The following is a 23,353-nucleotide window of genomic DNA, read 5'->3' as shown; positions in this document are numbered from 1 at the left end:
TATCCAATCCCATGTTACCTAGGTGATGTTTTCAGGATGAACATTACAGCCAAATGTGAGACTAGGTTATATTGATCTCATTCCAAATCAAAAGACAAATTATTGCACCAGTTCAATCAGTCTATCTACAAGCCACATAGTAGTCCTGTAAAACCTGCCAAAGCCAAGTAGGTTGTCTAGAACTACTTGCTCCTCCAAGAGGCATCTTTTACCCATGCAGTAAGAGAACAAGATAAGTAACAATTATACTCCTTGCATTAAGCATCAAATTTGCATGCCTTGCAACTGCTTCTCACTTATGACTGGAGGAACACGGTTATACACACACACACACAGAGCTTGAATTTCAGAAGATATTTATTGTCAGACAAAAAAAAATGTCCCAAGTACACCTGCCAAGAAAAAGAAGGTTTAGAATTAGAAAATGGAAAAAATACATCAGTATAAACCCCCTCCCTCCCAAAACAATCTTTACAAGGCAGATCTAGACTCTAGCACTGTACTGCAACACGCATCTGCAAAGAACGATGGTCAGCTCTAAGGCATTGCACAATAGCTTCACTCCCTGGATGACATCCTTTCACACTGAAAGCAACACTACCATTCATGCATAAACAAATTAGATGCATCTATAGAACACCTAAATAGCTCAGAACCGCTGAGATGAGGCATGCCCATTTGCTACAAAGACATGACTGCAAGGACTCACTAGAGCACTGCCGATCTATAGAACACCGTCTCCGCCAGTTAATACTTCAAAATATGTTCAGTGCTGCACAAAGCTTAACCACCACTCCCTGTGTTTTTGGGTCAAATATCTTAAAAGTGGAATTATAGTGCAAGCTTGACTTCGACAGCATGCATAATAAACCTTTCAAAACAACTGAGCAAGTTGTGATGCGTTAAATACAAACAACGGGCATTCAATTAGGCCAAAAAGGTCTCATGCATGTATGCATTCAGTAAAGGGGAGCTGGGTCTTAGACCTTGATGACTAAATGACAAATTCCTAAATTCACCAATACAGAAACCACCAAGTTCTCATGCAAGTCTTCATTGACTTCCCCAGAACCACGACTTATACCATGTTATAGTACTTTATACTACTATAGTGCTATACATTATAAACATACTATTTAAAGTATATGACCTAAAACAGTAGATGAATACAACAAAGGGCATTCACTATAAGCCACACATGCCCAAGAAGCGTAGTTTTGGGTATATGCAGTGTGCGCGCCTGCCCACCATTTGCTGTTAGTTCATCCTCCTTATGAGTCGGTTGATCTGGTCCTCCCGGTTTCCAGCATCTCCTCCCTCAACAAAGTGAGTGGTCTTCTTGTTCATGCCACCACGAGGAGATGAGAGCTTGAATGGCCACAGGAAGTTGTTGGCAGATTTAAAGTTCTTCCCAACAGTGTAGATCTCATGGATGAGATCTTCAACACAGATGATTCCGGTCCTGCCTGGGAAGTACATATGCATTGGCGTGTAAAGATAGGGGAGGCAACACCCATCCTAAAAATTTGAACAACCGTATGCCACTGGCATATACATTAAAATGTTTAAGCCTGGCCAGAGCTCCAGTTAAAATAACTGGCATCAGCACATGTGAAAATTTTGCAGGCTCAAATGTTCATTTTCTTCATCATCCACTGTTAAATGCCACTTGGAAGCATCATATTAACATACTTTACAATCAGCATACTTACCAAGGTTCTTCTCAATGAGCGAGTTGTCTGTCAGGGGGATACGCTGCTTATTGATCTTGCCGTATCCACGCTTGTAGATCAGCTCACGCACAGATTTCAGGTTGGGATACCTACATGAGACAGTTAAGCACTGCCATTAAGCTGTAGTGGGTAACAATACTGCTTTTCCCTGGGGGAATGGGGGTTCAATTCCATATCTGGGCAGGTGCACGACACCATACCATTAAGTCCTTGTCCAAGACTCCTAACACTATATCCGCCTAACTCTAACATGATTGAAGTTGCACGTTGCTCTGGGTAAGGGCATGTGCCAAATGCATAAACAAATATGCAACTTTTCCAAATGTCCAGACGCATCTAAATGATTTGCAGTTCATTACTCTAACAAAGCTAAAAATCAAAATTGAAGATTCCATACCCCCAAGCAATGTAGGGCTCGGCGATTCTGAGCATGTTAATGGAAGCCTTGTTGAGCTTGACAAAGACGCCGTTGAAGATCTGACGGAGCCGCAGCAGCTGCAGCACCTTGCGCACTTTGGGGCTGACGCCATTGATGCTGGGAGGGAGGGAAAGAGACAGCGCAAGCCACATTATCATCTTTCAACAGAGACGTTACGTTACCATTCACTAAGAATTTGTGGTTTCAGAGAAATTGGCTTATTTTCAGAGGAATCACCATGGTCGTTAAGACGGGGAAAAAAGAGCAACATCATTAACCACTGTGCGACAACCGCAAACACTACAGAGGAGTTAAAGGAACACTTCGCCCCAGGATGCCCCCAAAGACTGCTGTTATTCACAGCTAGCCAAGGCAGCCTTTTGGGGTGAAAATTCCTTAAAATTAGGGAACCTTGTTGCTGGTGTTCTTACCCTCTTATCCTGATCACGAATGCCAGTTTGGGCTCAGCAGGGACATAGAAATTGCCTGCTTTGCGAGCCATTCTGTGCATGCGGATCTCGCGCCTGTACATCTCCCGGTACTCCTTGTGGTAGCACTCAGCTCGCTTGTAGATGAGTTTCCGGGTGACTCTGCGTGCCTGGGGAAATAAGCAAGTCAGGTAAGAGTATCTCTCAACAAAACAGCATACATATGTTGCATATATACACACACACACAAAAAAAAAAAAATAAAACAGATGTTTGCACATCTCGGAGCCACCAACCTTCTTCTCAGCCTTGTGGGCCTTCAGGCGCATTGCCTTAACCGTGGCATAGCGTTTCCTCTTCTTCAAGAGGCTTTCGGGGACTGATGGAACCTTCTTCTTTTCCCTAAATAATTAAGAATGAAACTGCTATTGGTGTGCACAGCGTGTTAGCTGCTGCTTTGAAGTTAGGTAAACGGGCCACGACACACTATGTTTTGGGAACTGTACACTAGTTGTACGGTTTCCATGCAATAAATAAAATAAGAACGTCCCCATAACGTTACTCGTCAACCTCATGCTGCTAGCATAGCTAGCTAGCTATATACAACTGTCCACAATGTGGCAAAACCTAAGCGGTTACAACTGCAACATGAACATTTGCAAACAGTTTAACTCAACAAAGGTTTCTGCGTGTTTGCCTCACTGCAAGCAACTTGTTTTCATTTGACTGAAATGTAAAACTGTTAACATTACGCCAGACACGTTAGCTAGCAAGTATTTTACCCAACCGTTGGTAAACTTTAACACATATTTATTAAAATATGCCCCATTAACCGATAGTTACCCATATACAAACATTTCTCAAAGCCAACACTAGCTAACGCAATATAATGATATAGGCCATTTTAATACACGTTGCTTGAACTCAACCGGTTTTAACCCATGATCAACTTTATACTTTTAATATTCCACCAGTTCGCAATTTCTACGTCACGGTATATATGAGTGTTTTAACAGTACTTATGGTTTGCAAACGTCTGGTAAAAGGTTATACTCAAGCTGATGGCAGACGATTTAAATGACAAGGTTTCCAACTTACGTTTCACCCGCCATTATCCCCACAGTAAAAGAGACCTTTACGCATGCGCAGAGAAGTCTTATGCGTCCTTAAACTTCCGGTAAGGATTAGGTATACATTTATATTGCCTGACTTATATAAGCAAACGATCTAGATGTGATTACTCAGGAGAGAAAAATCACAAATATGGTTTGTGGTATTTTACACGGACTAAACGCGGTTTAAATTTATTAAAACGTTTTAAACGGTTCGCAAAAAAGCATTTTGGCTTTTGTTGTCATCTGTCTCTGGCATCACAAATGCTTTCGAGTAGCCAAGGACATCTAATCTTCATGTCATATTTGTCACAAAGTGTGGGTGGAGATGTCATGTAAATCAAATATGATTCGCAGTTAGCTGTTTACGTCAATGCAAAGCAGACATGTGTTAAAAGTTGGATACAAACTTCTTTGCTGGTGCAGAAGTTTCTCCGACTACAAACATTGATAGTAGCTAGCTACTGATTATTCTCGACCACTTGATTTCTCGTTTAATTTCTCGCTTGTCTACACTTAGATAGATAGCTAGGTCAGCTATTTACGATTTTAGACACGCTTTATTTCTTCGGTGCACATTGCTCGTACCTGGTACCACTAGCTAACTCTATAGCTACGTTTTACGATGAATATCGTCGTTGAATTTTTCGTTGTATCTTTCAAAGTAATGTGGTCTTTTGTTTTGGCCGGAGCGAAGTGGTTAATTAAGCCCGAGGAGAAGAGTGTGGAGGGTCAGGTGTGTGTAATAACCGGAGGCGGTAGTGGACTGGGACGGTTATTTGCTGCGGAGTTCGCCCGACGTCGCGCGACCCTCGTGCTCTGGGACGTCAATCGACGAGCAAATGAGGAGACGGCAGAGCTTGTGCGGGACATTTACCGAGAGATGGTCCCTCCAAAGGGTAAATGCAGAAATCCAAATTAACCATTTTATAGGACCCAGGATGATTACATGTCGGAAGCTGCTACAGTTGAACGTTAACGTGACCTGTCAATGGTTCTGTTCGTAGGATTTAGAAACAGCGTTGGAGAGTTGCAGTTATTTCAGCCCCAAGTTTACACCTATGTGTGTGATGTTAGCAAGCGCGAAAGTGTGTATTCAACAGCAGAGAAGGTTCGACGAGAAGTGGGAAATGTCACTTTTCTCATCAACAACGCCGGAGTAGTTTCAGGACACCATCTACTTGAATGTCCGGATGAATTAATTGAAAAGACTATGATGGTGAACTGCCATGCACATTTCTGGGTGAGTATGCTGGTCAACGTTTAAGTGTATAAAAATATAGTCAGGAGGATCGTTAACATAGAGTGAGGCATTTTATAAATTACTGGTCAGTGCACTATATACATGGATCTTGTGTTAATGTAGTTGTGTTCTTTACAGACTACCAAGGCATTTCTTCCCAAGATGCTGGAGTTAAATCAAGGACACATTGTGACTGTGGCCAGCTCTTTGGGTCTATTTAGTACTGCTGGTGTGGAGGTATCATGTCATACATGCAGTCAATGTTTAACACAGTCGCATAAGATTAGATCTTCTCAAAAATGTTAATGGTGGTTTTATTAAACTGCATCACTTGTCATATTTACAGGATTATTGTGCGAGCAAATTTGGTGCCATAGGTTTCCATGAGTCCCTGAGTCATGAGTTGAAGGCAGCCAGTAAAGACGGGATTAAGATGACTCTGGTCTGTCCGTTTCTGGTGGACACAGGCATGTTCAAAGGTTGCAAAATCAGGTAAGCTTGTAACCCTTCAGTCTGGTAGCACTCATAAAATGGCTTAATAATATCTGTTTTACTGTAGACTTTGATGGCAAGGCAAATTTATTTATATAACCCTTTTCATATGTAGTGGCAATTCAAAGTGCTTGAAGTAGGTTTTAATGCATCACCTGATACACAGGAAGGAGATGGCACCGTTTTTCCCTCCACTGAAGGCAGAGTACTGTGTGGAACGAGCCATGAGAGCCATCCTCACAGACCAGCCGATGGTCTGCACACCACGAACAATGTACGTGGTCACCTTCATGAAAACGTATGTCAGCCAGTCTGCATTTCATTTATGTTGCCTTCTGTTGCAAGGCTTACTTTATTCTTTGCTATTTTCTTTTTTTTTTTAAGTCACCATTTATTAAAGGTGTGTGTGTGTGTGTGTGTGTGTGTGTGTGTGTGTGTGTGTGTGCGCGCACGCATTTCAGGGTTTTGCCATTTGATGCCATCGTGTGCATGTACCGTTTTCTTGGTGCTGATAAATGCATGTATCCCTTCCTGGCTCAGCGAAAAGAGTCCACAAACAACAATGGGATGAAACCTGGGATGTAGATTCCCACTTCCCATCCCCACAGCATGAATGGACACTCTGCCACTGGTTCTTCGATATGCTCAGTGCAATCAGGTTCCTTGGTAGCACACACAAACTATACATTTCAGTAAGAACATAATGTAAATATATATGTATTTCTACTTGTGTAGCTGCCTACATTTGTTTTTAACCAAGGTAATTTCAGAATCAGTGATATGTACGCTGATCAGCCTATTTGATTATGAATTATGCAGTATGTTACTGTAAGAATGTGCAATAGGGTCTTGTATATAGATCTTTTTTTCCACTGCTTTCTACTTAACATGATGAGTTGACGAGACTGTTCCTTCTAGCTGATGTCTTGTCACTTCATTGGGTGTATTATCCTGAAAACACAAAACATTGTTTATTTAGAGGTGAATTATATAAGAATGTTACAATAAAATCTTTGTTAAAATTGTTTCTAACTGACATGTCAGTGCATGTTTGTCCCACTGTGTCTAGCAACATCTTATAAGTGTCCAAGAGGCTAGGTTTTTATATTTCTAAAAATTCTACACTGTTTTTCTATATAATATTGACTAAAAACAAAAAGTCAGGCTTGTTTCAAAAGTAAATGTGCATCTGCATAAACCCTTACCATACACAACTGTATTTCTTATAACTCCTTAGCTAGCAAGTATAGGCACTACTGATTTTAGCAGAAAGACCTACCTACACTCACTCACTTTATTATGTATCTTATGAGCAATAATATTATCTTACATTGTTATTACAAACTCACATCTAAGATAAGATTCCTTTTATTGATCCCAAGGGGTAAATTTGGGTGATATAGCAGCTCTAGCACAGACTAAATAGAGTTAAAGGTAGAATTACAATGAAATAAAGTAAAAATAAAAACGATGGGGACAATTACTAAATTATACAAAACTGCCAAATTGCTACCTCATCCCCTAGTGATACACAGTGACTAGTGAGGTATACAACATGGAGGTCTAATAGGACTATAGACAATATCAGTAATAATTTGTGTATGCATGTGTGTGTGTATGTATATATATATATATATATATATATATATATATATATATATATATATATATATATATATACATACACACACACAACAATAATAATAACAATAGTAAACAGTGTGCAGTTATAACAGTAATATATGTAGCTACAAGAAAATATATATATTTAGAATTAACTATATATATACACCTGTACGTACAATGTAATGATTAACAAGACGTTTAGTGCAGTAGAAAGTGGGAGAAAGAGGCTCTTGAGTTATTGTATAAGGAGGGTGATGGTCAGCATGAGGACAGACTGTCTCCTCAGCTATTGTTATATAGTCTGATTGAAGTGGGTACAAAAGAACATCTGAAGCTTTCCATCCTACACTGTGATGGAATGAGTCTATGATTAAATGAACTGCCCATCTGCCACAGTTCCTCATTGAGAGGGTGAGAGGGATTGTCTATAATTGCCCTGATTTTGTTCTTCATCCTCCTTTCCTTCACTGAGGGATTGTCTATAATTGCCCTGATTTTGTTCTTCATCCTCCTCTCCTTCACTGTCTCCAGACTGTCCAGTTCCAGACCCAACACAGTTGGCTTTCCCCACCATCTTATTCAGTCTGTCAGCCTCACCAGCCTTCATTTCACCACACCACTGCAAAAAAGAGGACACTGGCTACCATGGACTGGTAGATTACCTTCAGCAGTTAATTGCACACATTGAAAGACCTCAGCCTCCTCTGCCAGAACAGCCTACTCTGTCCATTCCTGTAGAGGACATCAGTGTTATGTGATCAGTTTAGTTTGTTATTTATCTGTACCCCAAGGTACTTGTAGGAGACCACCCTCTCCACTTCTGCCCCCTGAATGAAAAGAGGGGCAGGGGGTCTTCTGCTCCTCTGATAATCCACTATAATCTATTTGGTTTTACTGATGTAGAGTTTCAGATGATGTTTACAGCACCATGTCATGAAGCTCTCAATCAAACCTCTACTCCTCATTGTCCTTGTTGATGCATTAAACAATGGAGGAGTCATCAGAAAACCTCTGGAGATGGCAGCTGATGTGGAGGTCTGATGTGTAGACAGTGAAGAGGAACGGTGCTAGCACAGTTCCTGGGGGTGCACCAGTGTTACTGATCACAGACTTAGAGATACAGCCATCCAATGTGATGTATTGTGGCCAACCTGTAAGGTAATCTGTGATCAAGGATGTGGTGCAGGATGCAGGTGCATCTCCAGCAGTTTCTCTCTCAGTAGGCAGGGCTGGATGGTGTTGAAGGCACTAGAAGTCGATGAACATAACTCACAATGCTTTGCTGCTTCGATGCGTGGCCAGTAAGGAAACTACAATAGGTCCAGATAGTCCATCAGCTGAGACCTCAGGTGCCACAGAACAAGCCTCTCGAGTGTTTTCATAACATGTGAGGTCAGCGCCACCGGTCTGTAGTCGTGAAGGCCACTTGGATGACTGTTCTTTGGCATTGGAAAGATAGACGAAGTCTTCCATAGTGTAGGCACCTTCTTCAGCCTCAGAGAGAGATTGAAGAGGTGCTGTAGAGGAGCTGTCAGCTGCTCAGCACACATCTTTAACATCTTGGGGTTAGTGGAACTTTCTCAACATAGCATTGACACTGGCAAGTCCACAGCATGGTTGTGCTGGTATATTAGGCACAGCATCGTTTTTGCTCCCTCCTTTGCTTCGAATAGTCTGCCACCCAAAAGACCAGCCATCAGCCAAAATTGACCACTGATGAAGAACTGCCAAATCCAAATTAGATATAGAAACATAATTAGCATAATTAATTGGGCTATAATTAGCCACGAAATGTTACTTTCTAATAAAGTGAGAGGGGTGAGGAGTGAATATATACAATCCCTCTTACCTAAAAAAATATAGAACTGTAGAACAGTTCTGTAGAACATTTTTTTTAACGAATAGTGCATGAATAAACATGCAAACATAAAGGTCTTAAAATAGTCTTTTAAACGTATGCACCAGGGAGATTAGATGCAGTATGTGTATGGACATCCTATTATCAGGAAAGCAGGGTGACCCACACACATGGCCAGATGGAAAAAAAATTCACTGCATTAGGACAAGTTCCTGTTTCCCTGCTCCCTGATGTGCATATTACCTTTCACTATCAGCAACGGGTGGAAAATTATACTTTACTTCTGATAAAGTACAAAAGCTCTAATAGTGAATGAAAGTGTATGCGACCCAGCAACATTTTAACTGTGGATAAATAAAATAGACATAGCTACACTTCTAATGTTGACTTAGAGGTACAGTGAAAGGTTCCAGTTTAATTATTACGTTTCTAAAACATTATGAGTGAGTTACTCTACAATGCAATGGCTGAGTAAACTTCAGGGAAACCAGGCTCAGACTACTAATGCTTATCTATTTTACAAAAGAACTTATTTGCTATATGGAATATGACCCATGCCATCACTGGAAATCACAGTGTCGGGGAATGTTTTTGTCACAGCATCAGACTGGTAGTCACACTAGTTCCATTGCTATGATAAGAGACAAAGGTCAGACTGACTGCATTTTAATCTGGTTCCCGGGGCGGGAGTCAGGGAATCCATTGCCCCATGGTAATGAACCATATGCAAAGCAGGAGAAGAGCAGATGTTTCGCTGCAGGTTGAGCTCATCTTGCCATTGGCTAAGTTCCATGGAGCTTTTCCACAGGATGTACAAGTATAAGAAAAAAATGGAAGTTGCACATTTAGAGAGAAGTGCCTATTCACTTACATTATGAACACTTAAAGAGAGTGTTCTCTTTCAGTACATGTACTGTATATACATGTATGGCTAAAGCATACTGATTTTATATTGTGACAAACTCATATTTGATACCATACATGCATGCATTCAGTAGTTTTATACATTAAATAGTCCCAACTGACATTGTTTTATGCCAAAAAAAACCTCACCTTCTTCAGCTGACCTATCTATTCTTTTTCCCTTAACACAGAGTTCTGAAGAATATGATTCAGGTGTGCTGGAACAGGAAAAGCACAAAAAAGTGTTGCGCAAGGCGGTTCCTAAAACTGAAACACTAATGCAAAGGAAAGGGCTGTGAGCTGCATATCTGGATTTGTTGGTATTGGATTATGTAAACTGCATTTTCTGTACAAATGACAACAAGGAAATTATGTTTCTCAAGAACAAGTACAGATATTTATTAGTCTGCCCAAGATTTTTTGAGTCTAGCATACATTCCAATGTTTGGGGTTATTGCCTGCATTGTACAAGTGACTGAAAAGAAGGATGAATGATCAAATTAATTGACTTACACACAGTTCTGCTCTATGTATCAAAGAGAACTGAAAGCTGCAGAAGGACCTTCTCAAATAAATTATTCCCATATTGTTGCTTCAAATGGTCTTTAACATTACCAAGTTAACCTGTGGACTGGAGTCAGTAGGAGCTCAGACAAAAGGCATGACATTTGAGCTATTTGAATACAAAATTCATAAGTGTGCTGGATTCACTCACCAGCAAAAGGTAACTTGCCATCATTCAGCTTTAATAGCCATTAGGCTTTCATCAGGTCAGTGTCCAGGACCAATATGAAATTGAATTTAACCTAAATTAACAAAATCCGCTGTGACAAGAGTTCATGCAATCACTATAATCCCCAACTAGATCCTTATCTCAAGCTGAGAGTGCTCCTGACCATAGTTGGCTCACAAACCTTAGAAAATCACTACCATAGTGTTCTCACTTAATATTTCAAACCATGACAAAATATATAATGTTTAATAGAATTTGAACCCATTTTACTGCATGATTATTGATTTAGTCCAACTAATTTATTTAATAATTAAAATGCAATACTATTTCAACAACTTACTAGTGATCTACCAACTGTTAAGTGTATTTTAGCTCTTCAAGATTTTTTGCTTCAGCAGGGTGAAACTTTAATGGTTCCTATATCAGAGCTAGATATTTCTGGTTTTGGTAAATTGGATCCCTGTTCTGATAATGCTACTTCAACAAGTGAAACTGAACTAAGTCATAGTCCATGCACATAAACAAACTGAAGGGAGGAGGAGACATTACAAAGCATAGTGGAATGATGTCTGTCCATTGACAAATTTAATAAATGTATGTATACGGCTGTCCTTACCAAATTGTTACTTTTTTTATTCACTATATGAAGTGAGACAAAAATGCCTTTTTGCTTACTTGTAAGTGATAAAGCATCATGAAACCTATTACGAGGTAAAATTCCTGCATCTACCACCTGCAGTTCTGTCATTTTACTGGGCAGAATTTTTTCAAAGAATACAGCATGCCTAATACCAATGATTATACTGCCCCCTAGGGATAAGAGCAAGTTCTAAGAAAAGAGTCTAAATTAAATGCGCAGATAGGACTTCCGAGGTCCACTGTAGTACAGCTAGTGTGCTTTTTGACTGAAGTTGGCCGATGACTCCATTGCCTCAGATCAAAAGTGTGCTCCATTATCAAAATGGTTTTCAATTTAAAGGTCATCAGCTGACATATGCTGAGACTACATCAGTGCATAAATTAAATGCTAGAAACCTGCACTCATTTCAAAATATATTATTTTTTTTAATTAGAACTTTTTGTTTAAATAAAGTTAAATAACAAAAACATAACCTATATCACACAAATTCAAATGAAAGTTGCTAGCCTTAAAGCCCCAGCCATACATCATTCTTAGTCCTGCAATAACAGCCTTTGATTAACATTTTCATGTTTAAAACGCTCTGTTAATAGACTCAGATCCGTTTCCAGGCAGTTGCAGAGTTCTTTCACCAATTAACAACTGGGGTTTTAAATGGCAGAGAACAACTAGCAAAGGGGGGGGGGAAAAAAAAAAAAAGTCTTTCCCAGCACTGCAATATTTAAGAGCATTCACCTACTAAACAAGAAACATAAAATCCATAAAGAACCTGAAGTAACAGCATTACATGAAAGATTAAGTGGCTGTTTCTTTTTCTAAAATCAATTCTTTGCAGGCAGTGGGGAAGAGGTGTGTGCATAAAGAATGCATGGACCTTGGCCGATGCCAATTCCTTTCTTTCATATCATTATGTATCAGTACATCAATAACCAACCATCTGCTGGAATAGTTCTTCTGCTAATCTAGTACAAATTCATTATTACCTTGAATTTGGGTTCTGGCCAAACAAAGGTTTCATTACTCTACATTGACAAAACAGAATAGTGTGCACTTCTTAAATTTCACAGTGCATATTACAGTGAGACAAAACCAGAAGTTGTCTTTGCTTATAATGCTTGATCCCAGTTTTCTGATTACACATTGGACTGTCTATCTTTGATACCCTAAGCATGCTTAAATGATTATTGCACAAAAGGCATCAACCTGGCAAGGCTTGAGAGAGAGAGAATCATGTGTCATTCCCCAAATGATAAAAAAAAATAATAAAAAAAATAAAAGGAGGAAGTGAGGTGTTTGAGGGACTGGACTCCCATACACTGCAACGACTGCTTTGCTTCATAATATGCACATATGGAGGTTTACATTCCTGTAGTTTTCAGCCCGCTGAAGTGCATGACCCCAAGGTCATTTCCCAAGTAGCCACAGAGGTCTGTTTGCTCAGTCTAGTGCCAAAGACTGAATATCAAAAAAAGTGCAGATGTACCACCAGTGAGTCTGTTTTCCATTACAGTATACTAAAAGTCCTAGCACTACTAGCATGTATCATCTGCAAAGAGAAATAGAATATGAATGAGAAAAGGGAGGAAAAACAGCAACATAATCATGCTTTGAAATGATCATTTCATTTAAAATAATTAGGCAATAATGTGTGTTAACCCTTTGTATTTTTGTTTTAAGATGCTAAATCCATAAATCCCTATACATGAAAGTTCTGTTCAAGAACAATGGACTTACCATGATACCACCACTTTGTTTTCTTTGGGTTTTTGTTACATGTCCGTACATAAAATGAGTTATCCGGTGGGCGTCGCTACACGGAGTTCACCAAACAAAATAAAAACCAAAAATCAAACAAAAAATTTAAGTCATCACATGCTTCCTATTATATAATCTGAACAAATAATCCACCAGAGTTTAATAACAGCCACAACATTTACCTTCTCTTTGCAACTTGAGAGCATGCTGATAATGCTAAGACACACAGACTGAACCGAGAGTGCTGGGGACCAGTCCTCTGTTAAAATGGACAGACAGATATGTCCATTGCTGTACACATGTGGATGGACAGGAATATTCTCTCCAGTAAACATTACCTGAGTAAGAAAGAGCAAGAGAGGATTAACAATAGATTAACAACAGATTGAACAATTTAATGCGATTCTCCAGACACAAAATTTACCTGAGGTGAGTCAAAAGGATAACGACTGCTGAATTTGAAGAGCAGCTGGAATTTTTCACCCTCGTATAGAGTACCAGGAGCACCCTCCATATCTATAAACCACCTACACAAAGACAATATAGACAAGAAAATCAATCCAACTTTTTAATGCCTGCATGTATGAATAATATAACAGAACAGCTTGCATACAAATTGAGAATGTGATAAAACACTGGGTCAAAAGCACTGTGGATACCTGTAGGTATTTACATCTATCTGCAGATTAAATCTTTTGCTTTTTTGACTCGTTACCATTATTCTTTTTTTTTTTTTTAGTAATTGCTCTGGTAAATACATTATTTTAAATTGGGACACTTACTCTGTGATTGTATTTTGCACACTCCTTTCATTCAGTGTCATCCCAGGGGGTGGATCACTTTGCAAAGCCAACAGTTCTTTTTGCAGCCTTTTCTATAGGTTAAAAACATTGCAAGAGAAAGCATAAATATAACCTAAACAAAGAATCACGAAAATACACCTCAGACAACTATCACAGGAAATACTAGCAAAGTTGCATTCAGTATACAAACAGCTAGCTATCTAGTTAGCTATTCAAATGCCTGAAATGTCTAGCTAGATTAGCTGTTACCACTTATCACCTGACCTCCACTATCGTAACTTCCTTTCTATAGTCATCTTAAATCCTTAACGCCTGGCAACAGTATTTTTGGACGACACGAATTATTAGAACTATTTATTTTCCTTATCAGGGATTACAGACCTTTGGCTAAAATTTGCAAAAGCCGTTACTATGAGGATGTTGTTAAGATAGATGACCGGGTAGCTAGTTATAATATAGCTACCCGAGCTAGCAAACAAGCTAGCTAACGTAATAGCTGGCTAACGACAGGCTTGTTAAATATTTGCGATTCTAGAACTCGATTAATGAATAGCACTTTAATAACCACGAACATAATGAGGACGGGTACAAATACTAGCTCAGGAAATAAAATAAATCTGTAATGGTTTTTGGATTTCCTCGACTGTTTACTGTAGGTTGCCACTCACCTGCATTGACGCCATGATGGAACCCCCCTAACTGGATAGGCGCGTGGATAGATGACGTTTGCGCAGATCCTTTCTGTGAATTCAATTGAAACCTTTTGGGTGCATTGCAAGCTTGACTGATGAATTTTAGATAGGAAATAAGATACAATTCGATCAACCGCTTTATACAATGAATGTAGTTAAGATTAAAACACTTGTAACTGTCTTCTTAATGGTGTTCTCGCAATGCGTTTTAATCTCAGTGTTTAGCCCCCGTCAGGATTCGTTGTATGAAACGCCACCGCTTTTAAAAGCAAGAATTGTCTGCAGAGCTCCAACTGCTCCGTGTTTTTACAGCAGATGCGGTACTCCGCGACCCTTGTCATTTCTCGGACACGACTCACCGCGGTAATCCGAGTGTGTAAGGGCACAATGGAAAATATTCCCCCAGTGACAACGGCACTGGGGATGATACCGTAAATATCTTACTCCCTTGGGAACAATAATTAAATTGAGTTAACAGCTCGGTAACGGCAACTGTTAATCTAAGACAGATTTCTTTCTAAGGAATTTTGCCGTAATTTTACTACGAAAACTTCAAACACCAAACAGAAAAAAAATGTTTGCATTAGCCTCATTATTGTCTATTTTTATTATAAGCCTAGATTGCATGATATAGCTAGAAAACAATTTCTAGATAGAAACAACTGGTTTGTTGCGCGCCATAACAGTCAAAATAGGCCCGAAAGCATATTTTCCCCGTTTGTCGTGAACATAAGTGCGGTCATGATCACGCACCCGACTGGTGTACAAGGTTACGCTGATTAACCCAGGGGCGTATCGCTATTACCGCATTGCCACTTGGTGTAAATGGGCTTTACTGGGGTACCCGCAGTATGTGCAATAGACCAAGTAAAAAATAAACAAAATATAGCCAGGGGTGAAATTAACCATTCATGGAAGAAAATGATGTCTTTTTCCTAGTAGTACAAATATCCACGTTTAAGCAACCATCACGAACAGCCCCGACAGCTGGTGAGCAATGCATGTGGATTAACAAGGGACAACGGACAAAAAGATGAATAGTGGAAAGATACAAACAAAATACACAAGTCCCAAATATTTTTTCGTGTAATTTTTATGTGGCAAAAATGTTCAAATGAAGTTATCACATTGAGCACATGAAGAGATCATGGCATTGTTATTAATTTCTGTAAGCATATTTTGCAAGCATATTTTATTAATTCGGCTATATAGAAAGAAAATGGATCCAATTTTGACATGTACTGATAACTATGATTTTTTAAAAAGTAACATAGGAAAACACTGCCGTCACTCATTTTAATGTTTCTTCACCTACTTTGCTCACAAATATTCCATATTGTGGGGAAACCAAATAAATACATTTCTGAGATTGTGTGTTTTCTACATATGTAAGAGCATGCACATGTTTAACAATCCAAGAAGTTCGCTGCCATCAGAAGTTCCAGGGCTATCTCTGGAGCAATGGGGAATTCTGGGATTTCTGTGGAGCTGTTTGTGTACCGTACTTTGTATGTGAAATACATGCAGACTTTAGAGAGAACATGGGAGGGTATCTCTCTGAAATTAACTTCATTGGTTTCATTTTCAGCAAACTGGCCTGTTGTGAAAAGAAAAAATCATGTAAGAAATTGACAATGTATGTTTTTTCAAACACTAAAAAAGAGGAACACATCAAGTCAAGCAAAGTCATTATTATTAATGATTATTCATCATTAAAAATCATCACAATAACACAAGAAAAAATATTGAAATGTTATTCACGAAGCAAATAACATAGCTATAGCTGGTGGCAAACAGCATATGGCAAAAAAGTGATAGCTAAACATTAACAAGCAAATGTATTTTGTATTATCAGCATTACATCAAACACTACCCACCAGGGCCACTCAGCATTGCTTTAATTGTTCCAGATGTCAGCGCATGTTCTCTCTTCACAATGAACTCATGGCCATCAGAAGAGATTAATTTCACATACATGGCATCTGGCCCTTCACAGCCCCCATATGTCTTCTCTTCACAGTCTGAAAAATGAGTCACTTTATGAAGTTTTTAACATCTGACTTCATTTATTTTATTTAATAGTTCTATACAACAAAATACATGTAATGAAACGTACAAGACAAAAATGAGCACTTGTTAAGCAATATGTGACAATGTGAATATTGTGACTACTATGATTAACAGTTATTTGTACTTTATGGGATCTGTAGAAACACTTAAGATTTGTCATATTATTGCCATCATGCCCACAATATAAGGTAAGTCAACTTACATTTGATGAGAAGCACTATTTGTAATTACAAATGCTTGATAGTGATGCACAAGGTATTGAATACTACTACACAAAATTAATTAAACAGAAGCTTCCACCACAAAACAAGTTTTTTTATTGTTAACATATTTTTATCACGTCCATTACTTAAACTAAACTCTCCTATAAAAACAACCCATTTACCCCAATTATTTTTAAAAAATAAAATTACAAACAAAATAAAAATGAAAAAACAAAACAAAACAAACAAAAACAAACAAACACACAACCAAGTGCTTCAGAAACACCTGATTTACTTGAGTATTCAAACCATATTTCTATTCCAGTAGCGCTAGACCACTTGTCCACCAATTAGTAATGGTAAATAATCTGGGCTTCAACATCCATTCTGCAGTGCACCTTTTACTTACTGCCTTAAATCTTACCTGAATGCTATACTACTAGGATTTTATGACCACGCTATAGAAGAAAATGTTGCAAATGCTTCACAGACTTTCAAAGGTTTTCATTAGACATCTTAATGACTGATTGATCGTTGTGAATTGTCTTTTAATTGCAGTACTTTCAGAAAGCTTTGTTTTAATTTAGCCTTCTGACACACTAGAAAAACATCATCAAACTGAGAGGGCTGAGAAAAGACATACATGTATAGCATATAAACAATGGAGAACGTATTATCTATATTGATTGCAAACGTCAAATTTGTCAGTGTTCTACAGTAAGCAAAATATTGTACTGTTAGCAGACCTCGCGATCACAACTCGATTACACTAGCTAATCTCTAAAGTACAGAAGAAGAGTAATATTGCTTACCCATATTTTGTGTTCCTCTCTATATCTGAGAATATAAACAATATTAATAAGTACAAAACGATTCTGGTTAATTCAAAATTTTAAACGGGTTCAAACGGGTTTAGAATACTGTTAATATCCCAATGTATATGGAATTTATATTCCTAGTAAGCTACCATCAATTTTCTGTAAAGACAACAAAACACTTTTGGAAATCGTTCCGCATAAACGCGTCTATGAATGTAAATGTAATACAACGATGTCCTATTATTACTGATTATACTATCTCTGCTGGCTATTCTGTACGTTACCCAGGAACCTTTTAGCTAATGTTAGCTACTAATATCTTACCTAGCACAGTAGGTAGCTAGCTAAGTTAGCTAGCTGACTCACGTAAGCTTACCAAGATGAACGCACTAGAACACGCATCACCAGACTGGGAGAAAAAAAACCTTAGACAACATGTGTTCCGTGTACTGTACACCATCTGTATTTACCTTGGGACTGTATAATTCGTCGTATTTTCCACGACAAACTATAATTTCAAGTGTATAGCTAGCGAATGCCTGTTGTCTTGTGTCCACAACAGGAAACAGGAGTCTTTCAAGACAGTCAGTTCCGTTAAAAACCCTTCAAATTATAAGTCTTCGGTACAACGACCATGTAACTTTATTTTAGACATAAATATTAGCGTTACTACCATGTCTCATGTATCGTGGGGAAAGTATAAATATGGATAGACAAAGGAATTCGTTTAACGTATTTTTTACAACCCATTTACCGTTGTCCTCCACACTGATGGTGGCGTGCTTCCAAAATTACTGCGTGAGTTGGATTTGTCATAGCGGAATTAAATTTGTTCCGGGTGGGTTTGCGAGGTGGCTCTGGATCACATTCGCTACCGCTGGTTATGCGGTTGTTTGAAAACGTTTCGATAATGTACCAGATACGTGTTTTATCAGGGTTGCAGTATAGCTCAAGAAACGTCCTTCGTGGCAGTGTTCACCTTTCCACCAACACTCACAAGCAATGTAAAGATTTTGACACCTATGCTGCAACTTTGACAAGAAAGGTTAATTTACACTATCCATTACAAAGGGCATTATTAAAAGCCGAAACGAATAAGGTAAACATTTAATAATTCTACATTTTATGCTTTGTCATATCAAATGAGTAAGCAATAATCCGTTGCATAAACATTAGTTAGCCATTTAGAGCTAGCGTTAGCAAGCTACAAAACAGTAATTTATATCTTTACTAGACTAAGAACCTTTTGTAAGTCTGGATAAGAGCGTCTGTTAAATGTCATAAATGTATATGTAATGTTCAGACAACGATAAAACCGTTACTGATGCATCGTAAAACTTCAAGCTGTCTGTAACATAACTAAGCATGGCATATTTCTCCTTGCCTAAAGGTTTACTCTGACGCCATTGTTTTCCATTAACGTCAATGTACAAGCAAGCGCTTTCAACCGTCGCGAGCCAATAATATAACTGTCACTCTCCTTTATATTTTCACCGTTATTAGTGTCAAATAAACAATAGCAGGGTGTTTGCATATATGCAATGAACTGCAATGATCGTTTATTTGGTGTGCTTACGAGCGTATTACTCGGTATGAGTAATACTTTTGTCTATCCAACTCTTGTCTATAATGTAAAGACCTGGGACGAAGAAGATGTTTAAGTGTATAGTTGTTATTTGTGTATAGTTCAAAGCGTCACCTCTGAGTGTATATTCTTACCTTGGAAGGTTCATTCATACGTTTATGGAAGATGCTATTCCTCCCAATCGGCCAGCCCTGAGGAGGGAGTTTTGATCTATACAGGGAGTCTGGGGAAGGCTGTGCTTGGTATTTCTCCTTTTATTCTTTGTTCTCAGATTTTAAAGTAATTTCACATTTAGCTTTTGTCAATATTTCCAGTTGGGAAAACAACCAAGAATTCATCATAGTTGTGTTGCTCTCTCATGAGCCTAACACATTTTTGTTTGAATTGCAGGAGTGAAGTTTTTCTCCTACTCTACCACTGTGTTCAGTGTGTGTGTGATGCCCTATGTCCTCATGAAGACTGGCATTGGGATTTCCAGTTTGGTGCTGAAGGTGGCCTTCTGTGGCTTACTTGGGTTCTTCACATTTCTAACACCAGTACTCCTCCACCTCATCACTAAAGGCTATGTGGTGCGCCTCTATTATAACAAGCAAACGGACGTGTACACAGCTGTCACTTACAATGTGCTCCTGGTGGAGAAAAAGACAGTGTTTCACCAGAGTGATGTCAGAATCCCAGACATGAGCAGGTTGTTCACTAGTTTCTATGTGAAGAAGCAGTCAATGCTCGTGAACCCAATGCACTTTGACTTGCCACATGACTACAATCACCTCATGGGTTATGATAAGCCCTTCTCATTTGACATGGAAGAAGTAAACAAACCTGACAAAAATTAACAGGTTTTCACTCATCAGTGGTTGCAGACAGGGTTACTGTAACTCTTCAGATGGGTCTGTTATGAACAGTATCCTGAATATTGAATTATGTTCAGTTATAATTGTGTAACTTGTGTAAATTTGAAACTATAAATAAAAGTAAGCGTGTTATATTTTCTGCCCATGATACTTGAATTTTATTTATGGTCAGTGCATTTAAAAGTGAAAGTTTTAGTGAATCTAGTTTTGTATAAGAAAACTAGTTTGTTTTATTTAGTTTTTATATATAAATATAGCATATTTCTATGTTATATTTATTGATATTTTTGACAAAAGATTTACCTCTCTAGAATATGATTTTTTTCTTGGAAATAGTTCAATATATTTTATCACAAGATGTTTCATGTATTTGTAAAACCTTACAAGCTATCATGAGCAAGGTTTTTCACATGAACAGTCACCACCTGCTTTTTTTTTTAGAAACACTTACCTTTTTCCTACAACTCACTAGCCACTTTATGCTCTCTGAAAATAAATGTGATGCATATGCCCAAGACTTCTTTTTCCAGTAGTTGTTTCCTTATTTAACATTTCTATTTTAGAGAAAAAAAAACCTTGCCATTTTCATTAGAGGTTTTGATTCCTTTGATATAAATTTTGTATAGCAGCTTCTTGCAGCTAGGATTCGACCATTGTACAACCATGCACCTATATTGTTCTCAATCTTATGTGAATTTTGGCCATATGTTGAGCTGAGTGGGATTTTGCAGAAATGCAACTCCTATGTTCCTCAGAATCTATAACTGCGGTATGAATATGATGGTAAGTAAAAAATAACATACAGTATGTATATTTAACATGGAACCAGTTGTGGTGTTATACTGTATGGAATATGTTTTTTTGAAGTAAGACCAGCAAAAAGTTTGGCTTAAAAAAAGTCATGACTGAAATCAGTGCCATCTGTTTTTTTTATTCTGTTTGTAGCCTATGAAAATTTATGAAATGTGGATAACATCATGAACCAGGATTTTCACTAGATGCTGTTTTGAAAGAAATATATTTCTGGAGTAATTGATATTTGGAAATATGCATTTTACCACCTAAATTTGGATAAAACTGGTGTGTAAAAATGTTTTGCCTCAAGAGATATACTTTAAAACATATATATATTTATTTTTTAATACATATATTGCCAAATATAGTGTTCTTCATTGATATTTTAGGCTGTTACTTGCTAATACTGTGGTGTTTGTGTTCAGGACCAGTGTATTATCTGTCAGTGAGGGGATCACCGTGTTACAATGGAATGGACATAATAAATATAAACTACACTATGATTACAAGTAAGATTTTTTTCTCTCCAATACACAATTGCTGGTAAATGTTTTAGATTTGCATTCATGTGCATAGTGTGAAAATACTATTTATACCTTTATTGTTTTAACTCTTAAGATAAGAATAATCAGATTACAACTGAGCTGATATTTACCCTGCATTTTTTAACACAATTGCACATGCTGGAATCTATATAGCTACTCGGTACAAAAATTGACCATGGTTAGATTTGTATGAAACTATCAAGACTTTTGCAAAATTCAAAATATGCAATGCCATAAAAGGAGGTATGATCTATTGGAATGTGGATCCGTTTTCTTGGCACATATTGTTAAACAGGTATGTTGGCTTCTCTGATACAAAAACCATTCACAAGTCCTTTCCATTGCCTTTGAAAACATATTAAGATAATGTGGTAGGTTCTTCATATAACTACAGTTTTGTTTTGTTTTTTAAATTCAAATAAGGCATGCATTGTCACAGCTAAAATTTTGGTTTTATGTATTCTTTCTCTTTAATCTCTAGGGATAATACATACTTTGCATAAATCTAAACATTAGTTAAACATTAACTTTCTCATAAATCTAATCATTAGAATTGATTGCACAATCTCCATCACCATTTGGGAGGGCTGTAGTACTGCTCTTCGTTCAGATGCTATTTTGAAAGGTTACATCAGTACTTCTTTCTGCTTCTGTTATACAGACATTTAATCGTTTAAAAAGGAATACCTGTGCCTTTTTGTCCAAAGTAACAAGCTGACAGATTTCCATCAGGAATTATCAATGATGAGCCATATTTCATATCCTCACTTGATATAGCAAAAGGATTCTCAACATAGGTTATGCAACCTTAACAAATCTTTCACACTTCAGTGGGGGAAAATAGTATTTGGATAATGACATATACAGTAACCTTCAAGAATTAGTAGGAGGTATAGCGTTAGTATGCCACAATTGTTATGTAAGCATAAAATACTTTACAAACCTCTGCCTGATTAACCAGTGAATTTTGCTTCATGAACCAGAAGGTATGGTAAGTAAAAATTTGAAATAGGAAAGCCCACATCACCTTTAAGAGCCAGCCACATTTGGGGACATGGTTTCCGTTCTATCGCCCCAATATTTCTGTTCTGTCACCCCATTCAGCTTCCAGTCAAGACCTCACTCATACTAGCACCAATTATATCTCCCTATCACTTCTCCATTCCCTACTTATTGATTATTCTCCATATCTGTTCCTCCCTCCCACCTTCCCTATCTCACCCCACAGGAGATGTTTCGCAGCACTTCTCATCAGCCTTCTCTAGAATAATTCCCTTCTCTAGAATAATTCGTAGCTCACTTTTGCTTGCTTGAGACAGCTGCTTTTGCTTTTCGATAAACCCGCTTGTCCCCACAACTCGCACTGTGCTCTTCTGTCAGCAACATATGCGTTTACTGAGACATTGAAACAGGACTTGGGAATGAAATCCCAATAAACTGAATATATTAGTAAACCTTGTAAAAATGTTAATACATTTATCCATTTAATTATCTTAATACTGCCATGCATTTTTGCTTTGTTTTCATTTTTTTTCTTTATTTTTTTTATATTGTTTGTGTTGTACTACCTGATGTCATCCAGAGGAGGATGGACTTCCTCTTTGAGTCTTGGTTCCTTTCAAGGTTTCTTCCTCCTGCTCATAGGGAGTTTTTTCTCCACGCTGTCGCCTTTGGCTTGCTCATTGGGGATTTGTCCCAAACAGCTGTAAAATTGCTTTGTGATAATTGTAAAAAGGGCTATAGAAATATAGTTGACTTGACTTCTTTCTTGAGGATCACAGACAAAAAGCAATGTTTCTTTTTTTGGTCTAGTGATGTATGTTTTTTCAGTGAAAGAAAGCAATGTATCTGAAGGTTTTGCAGCCCTTTTAACTTGTCTTACTGGTTGGTTTAGTCTAAACTGAATGCATTTGCGTTGGAACACACCTCCCCTGTCCTACCTGAACATTTTCTTCAGCAGCCACTGAAATTTGTGGTCTGGAAGGCTGACGTGAAAACCTAGTACTAAGTCAGAATAGGAGTTAGAAGAAAAGGCATGCACCTCTCA

The 23,353-nt window shown here is 38.0% G+C and overlaps 5 protein-coding genes and 1 non-coding gene across 9 annotated transcripts; 2 read left to right on the top strand and 4 right to left on the bottom strand.

The window, feature by feature from the left end:
* Positions 1-339: 339 nt before the first annotated feature.
* rpl7 (ribosomal protein L7) lies at positions 340-3,774 on the bottom strand. The gene is made up of 7 exons (XM_027011065.2): positions 3,678-3,774; positions 2,876-2,981; positions 2,583-2,749; positions 2,131-2,268; positions 1,713-1,822; positions 1,249-1,466; positions 340-392 (listed from the first exon to the last, which is right to left on the bottom strand). The coding sequence occupies exons 1-6, from the start codon at positions 3,689-3,691 to the stop codon at positions 1,258-1,260; spliced, it is 744 nt and encodes a 247-aa protein (XP_026866866.1). The 5' UTR covers positions 3,692-3,774; the 3' UTR covers positions 340-392; positions 1,249-1,257.
* LOC113578082 lies at positions 2,350-2,432 on the bottom strand. Its single transcript, XR_003410703.1, has one exon. It is a non-coding gene; the product is annotated as a small nucleolar SNORD12/SNORD106 (small nucleolar RNA).
* Positions 3,775-4,018: 244 nt separating the features above from the next.
* rdh10b (retinol dehydrogenase 10b) lies at positions 4,019-6,458 on the top strand. 2 transcript variants are annotated; one of them, XM_027011064.2, is made up of 6 exons: positions 4,019-4,590; positions 4,699-4,934; positions 5,073-5,171; positions 5,281-5,426; positions 5,593-5,700; positions 5,888-6,458. In XM_027011064.2, exons 1-6 carry the CDS (start codon positions 4,317-4,319, stop codon positions 6,009-6,011), a joined length of 987 nt encoding a protein of 328 aa, XP_026866865.1. In that variant the 5' UTR covers positions 4,019-4,316; the 3' UTR covers positions 6,012-6,458. The 2 variants fall into 2 exon arrangements, with proteins under 2 accessions (XP_026866865.1, XP_026866864.1); XM_027011063.2 differs by having other exon boundaries at positions 4,020-4,590; positions 5,593-5,724.
* Positions 6,459-10,094: 3,636 nt separating this feature from the next.
* ube2w (ubiquitin-conjugating enzyme E2W (putative)) lies at positions 10,095-14,674 on the bottom strand. Its single transcript, XM_027011066.2, has 6 exons — positions 14,413-14,674; positions 13,724-13,815; positions 13,366-13,468; positions 13,124-13,279; positions 12,921-12,996; positions 10,095-12,732 (listed from the first exon to the last, which is right to left on the bottom strand). Exons 1-6 carry the CDS (start codon positions 14,425-14,427, stop codon positions 12,719-12,721), a joined length of 456 nt encoding a protein of 151 aa, XP_026866867.1. The 5' UTR covers positions 14,428-14,674; the 3' UTR covers positions 10,095-12,718.
* An 837-nt stretch (positions 14,675-15,511) lies between these two features.
* elocb (elongin C paralog b) lies at positions 15,512-18,106 on the bottom strand. 3 transcript variants are annotated; one of them, XM_027011067.2, is made up of 4 exons: positions 17,998-18,106; positions 17,522-17,546; positions 16,314-16,457; positions 15,512-16,033 (listed from the first exon to the last, which is right to left on the bottom strand). In XM_027011067.2, the coding sequence occupies exons 2-4, from the start codon at positions 17,523-17,525 to the stop codon at positions 15,843-15,845; spliced, it is 339 nt and encodes a 112-aa protein (XP_026866868.1). In that variant the 5' UTR covers positions 17,526-17,546; positions 17,998-18,106; the 3' UTR covers positions 15,512-15,842. The 3 variants fall into 3 exon arrangements, with proteins under 3 accessions (XP_026866868.1, XP_026866869.1, XP_026866870.1); XM_027011068.2 differs by lacking the exon at positions 17,998-18,106 and adding an exon at positions 17,904-17,987; XM_027011069.2 differs by lacking the exon at positions 17,998-18,106 and adding an exon at positions 17,852-17,931.
* Positions 18,107-18,360: 254 nt separating this feature from the next.
* On the top strand, positions 18,361-20,105 carry tmem70 (transmembrane protein 70). Its single transcript, XM_027011056.2, has 3 exons — positions 18,361-18,626; positions 19,255-19,354; positions 19,503-20,105. Exons 1-3 carry the CDS (start codon positions 18,411-18,413, stop codon positions 19,946-19,948), a joined length of 762 nt encoding a protein of 253 aa, XP_026866857.2. The 5' UTR covers positions 18,361-18,410; the 3' UTR covers positions 19,949-20,105.
* The last annotated feature ends 3,248 nt before the right edge of the window (positions 20,106-23,353 follow it).

Source organism: Electrophorus electricus, chromosome 7, assembly GCF_013358815.1.
Source record: "Electrophorus electricus isolate fEleEle1 chromosome 7, fEleEle1.pri, whole genome shotgun sequence".
Classification (NCBI taxonomy): Eukaryota; Metazoa; Chordata; class Actinopteri; order Gymnotiformes; family Gymnotidae; genus Electrophorus; species Electrophorus electricus.
The sequence above is the reverse complement of the archived record's forward strand: the minus strand, read 5'-3'. Positions and strand labels throughout refer to the sequence as shown.

Coding starts and splice junctions, on each gene's coding strand:
- rpl7 (XM_027011065.2), bottom strand. Junction 2,750..2,875: donor CCCACAAGGCTGAGAAGAAG/GTTGGTGGCTCC, acceptor TTATTTCCCCAG/GCACGCAGAGTCACCCGGAA. Junction 1,823..2,130: donor GAGCCCTACATTGCTTGGGG/GTATGGAATCTT, acceptor TGTCTCATGTAG/GTATCCCAACCTGAAATCTG.
- rdh10b (XM_027011063.2), top strand. CDS start 4,317: ATGAATATCGTCGTTGAATTTTTCGTTGTATCTTTCAAAGTAATGTGG. Junction 4,935..5,072: donor ACTGCCATGCACATTTCTGG/GTGAGTATGCTG, acceptor TGTTCTTTACAG/ACTACCAAGGCATTTCTTCC. Junction 5,172..5,280: donor TTAGTACTGCTGGTGTGGAG/GTATCATGTCAT, acceptor TCATATTTACAG/GATTATTGTGCGAGCAAATT.
- ube2w (XM_027011066.2), bottom strand. Junction 13,469..13,723: donor GTGCAAAATACAATCACAGA/GTAAGTGTCCCA, acceptor GTCTTTGTGTAG/GTGGTTTATAGATATGGAGG. Junction 12,997..13,123: donor TCTCAAGTTGCAAAGAGAAG/GTAAATGTTGTG, acceptor AACTCCGTGTAG/CGACGCCCACCGGATAACTC.
- elocb (XM_027011067.2), bottom strand. Junction 16,034..16,313: donor AGCAATGCTGAGTGGCCCTG/GTGGGTAGTGTT, acceptor TTTTCACAACAG/GCCAGTTTGCTGAAAATGAA.
- tmem70 (XM_027011056.2), top strand. CDS start 18,411: ATGCGGTTGTTTGAAAACGTTTCGATAATGTACCAGATACGTGTTTTA. Junction 18,627..19,254: donor TAAAAGCCGAAACGAATAAG/GTAAACATTTAA, acceptor TTACCTTGGAAG/GTTCATTCATACGTTTATGG. Junction 19,355..19,502: donor TCTGGGGAAGGCTGTGCTTG/GTATTTCTCCTT, acceptor TTTGAATTGCAG/GAGTGAAGTTTTTCTCCTAC.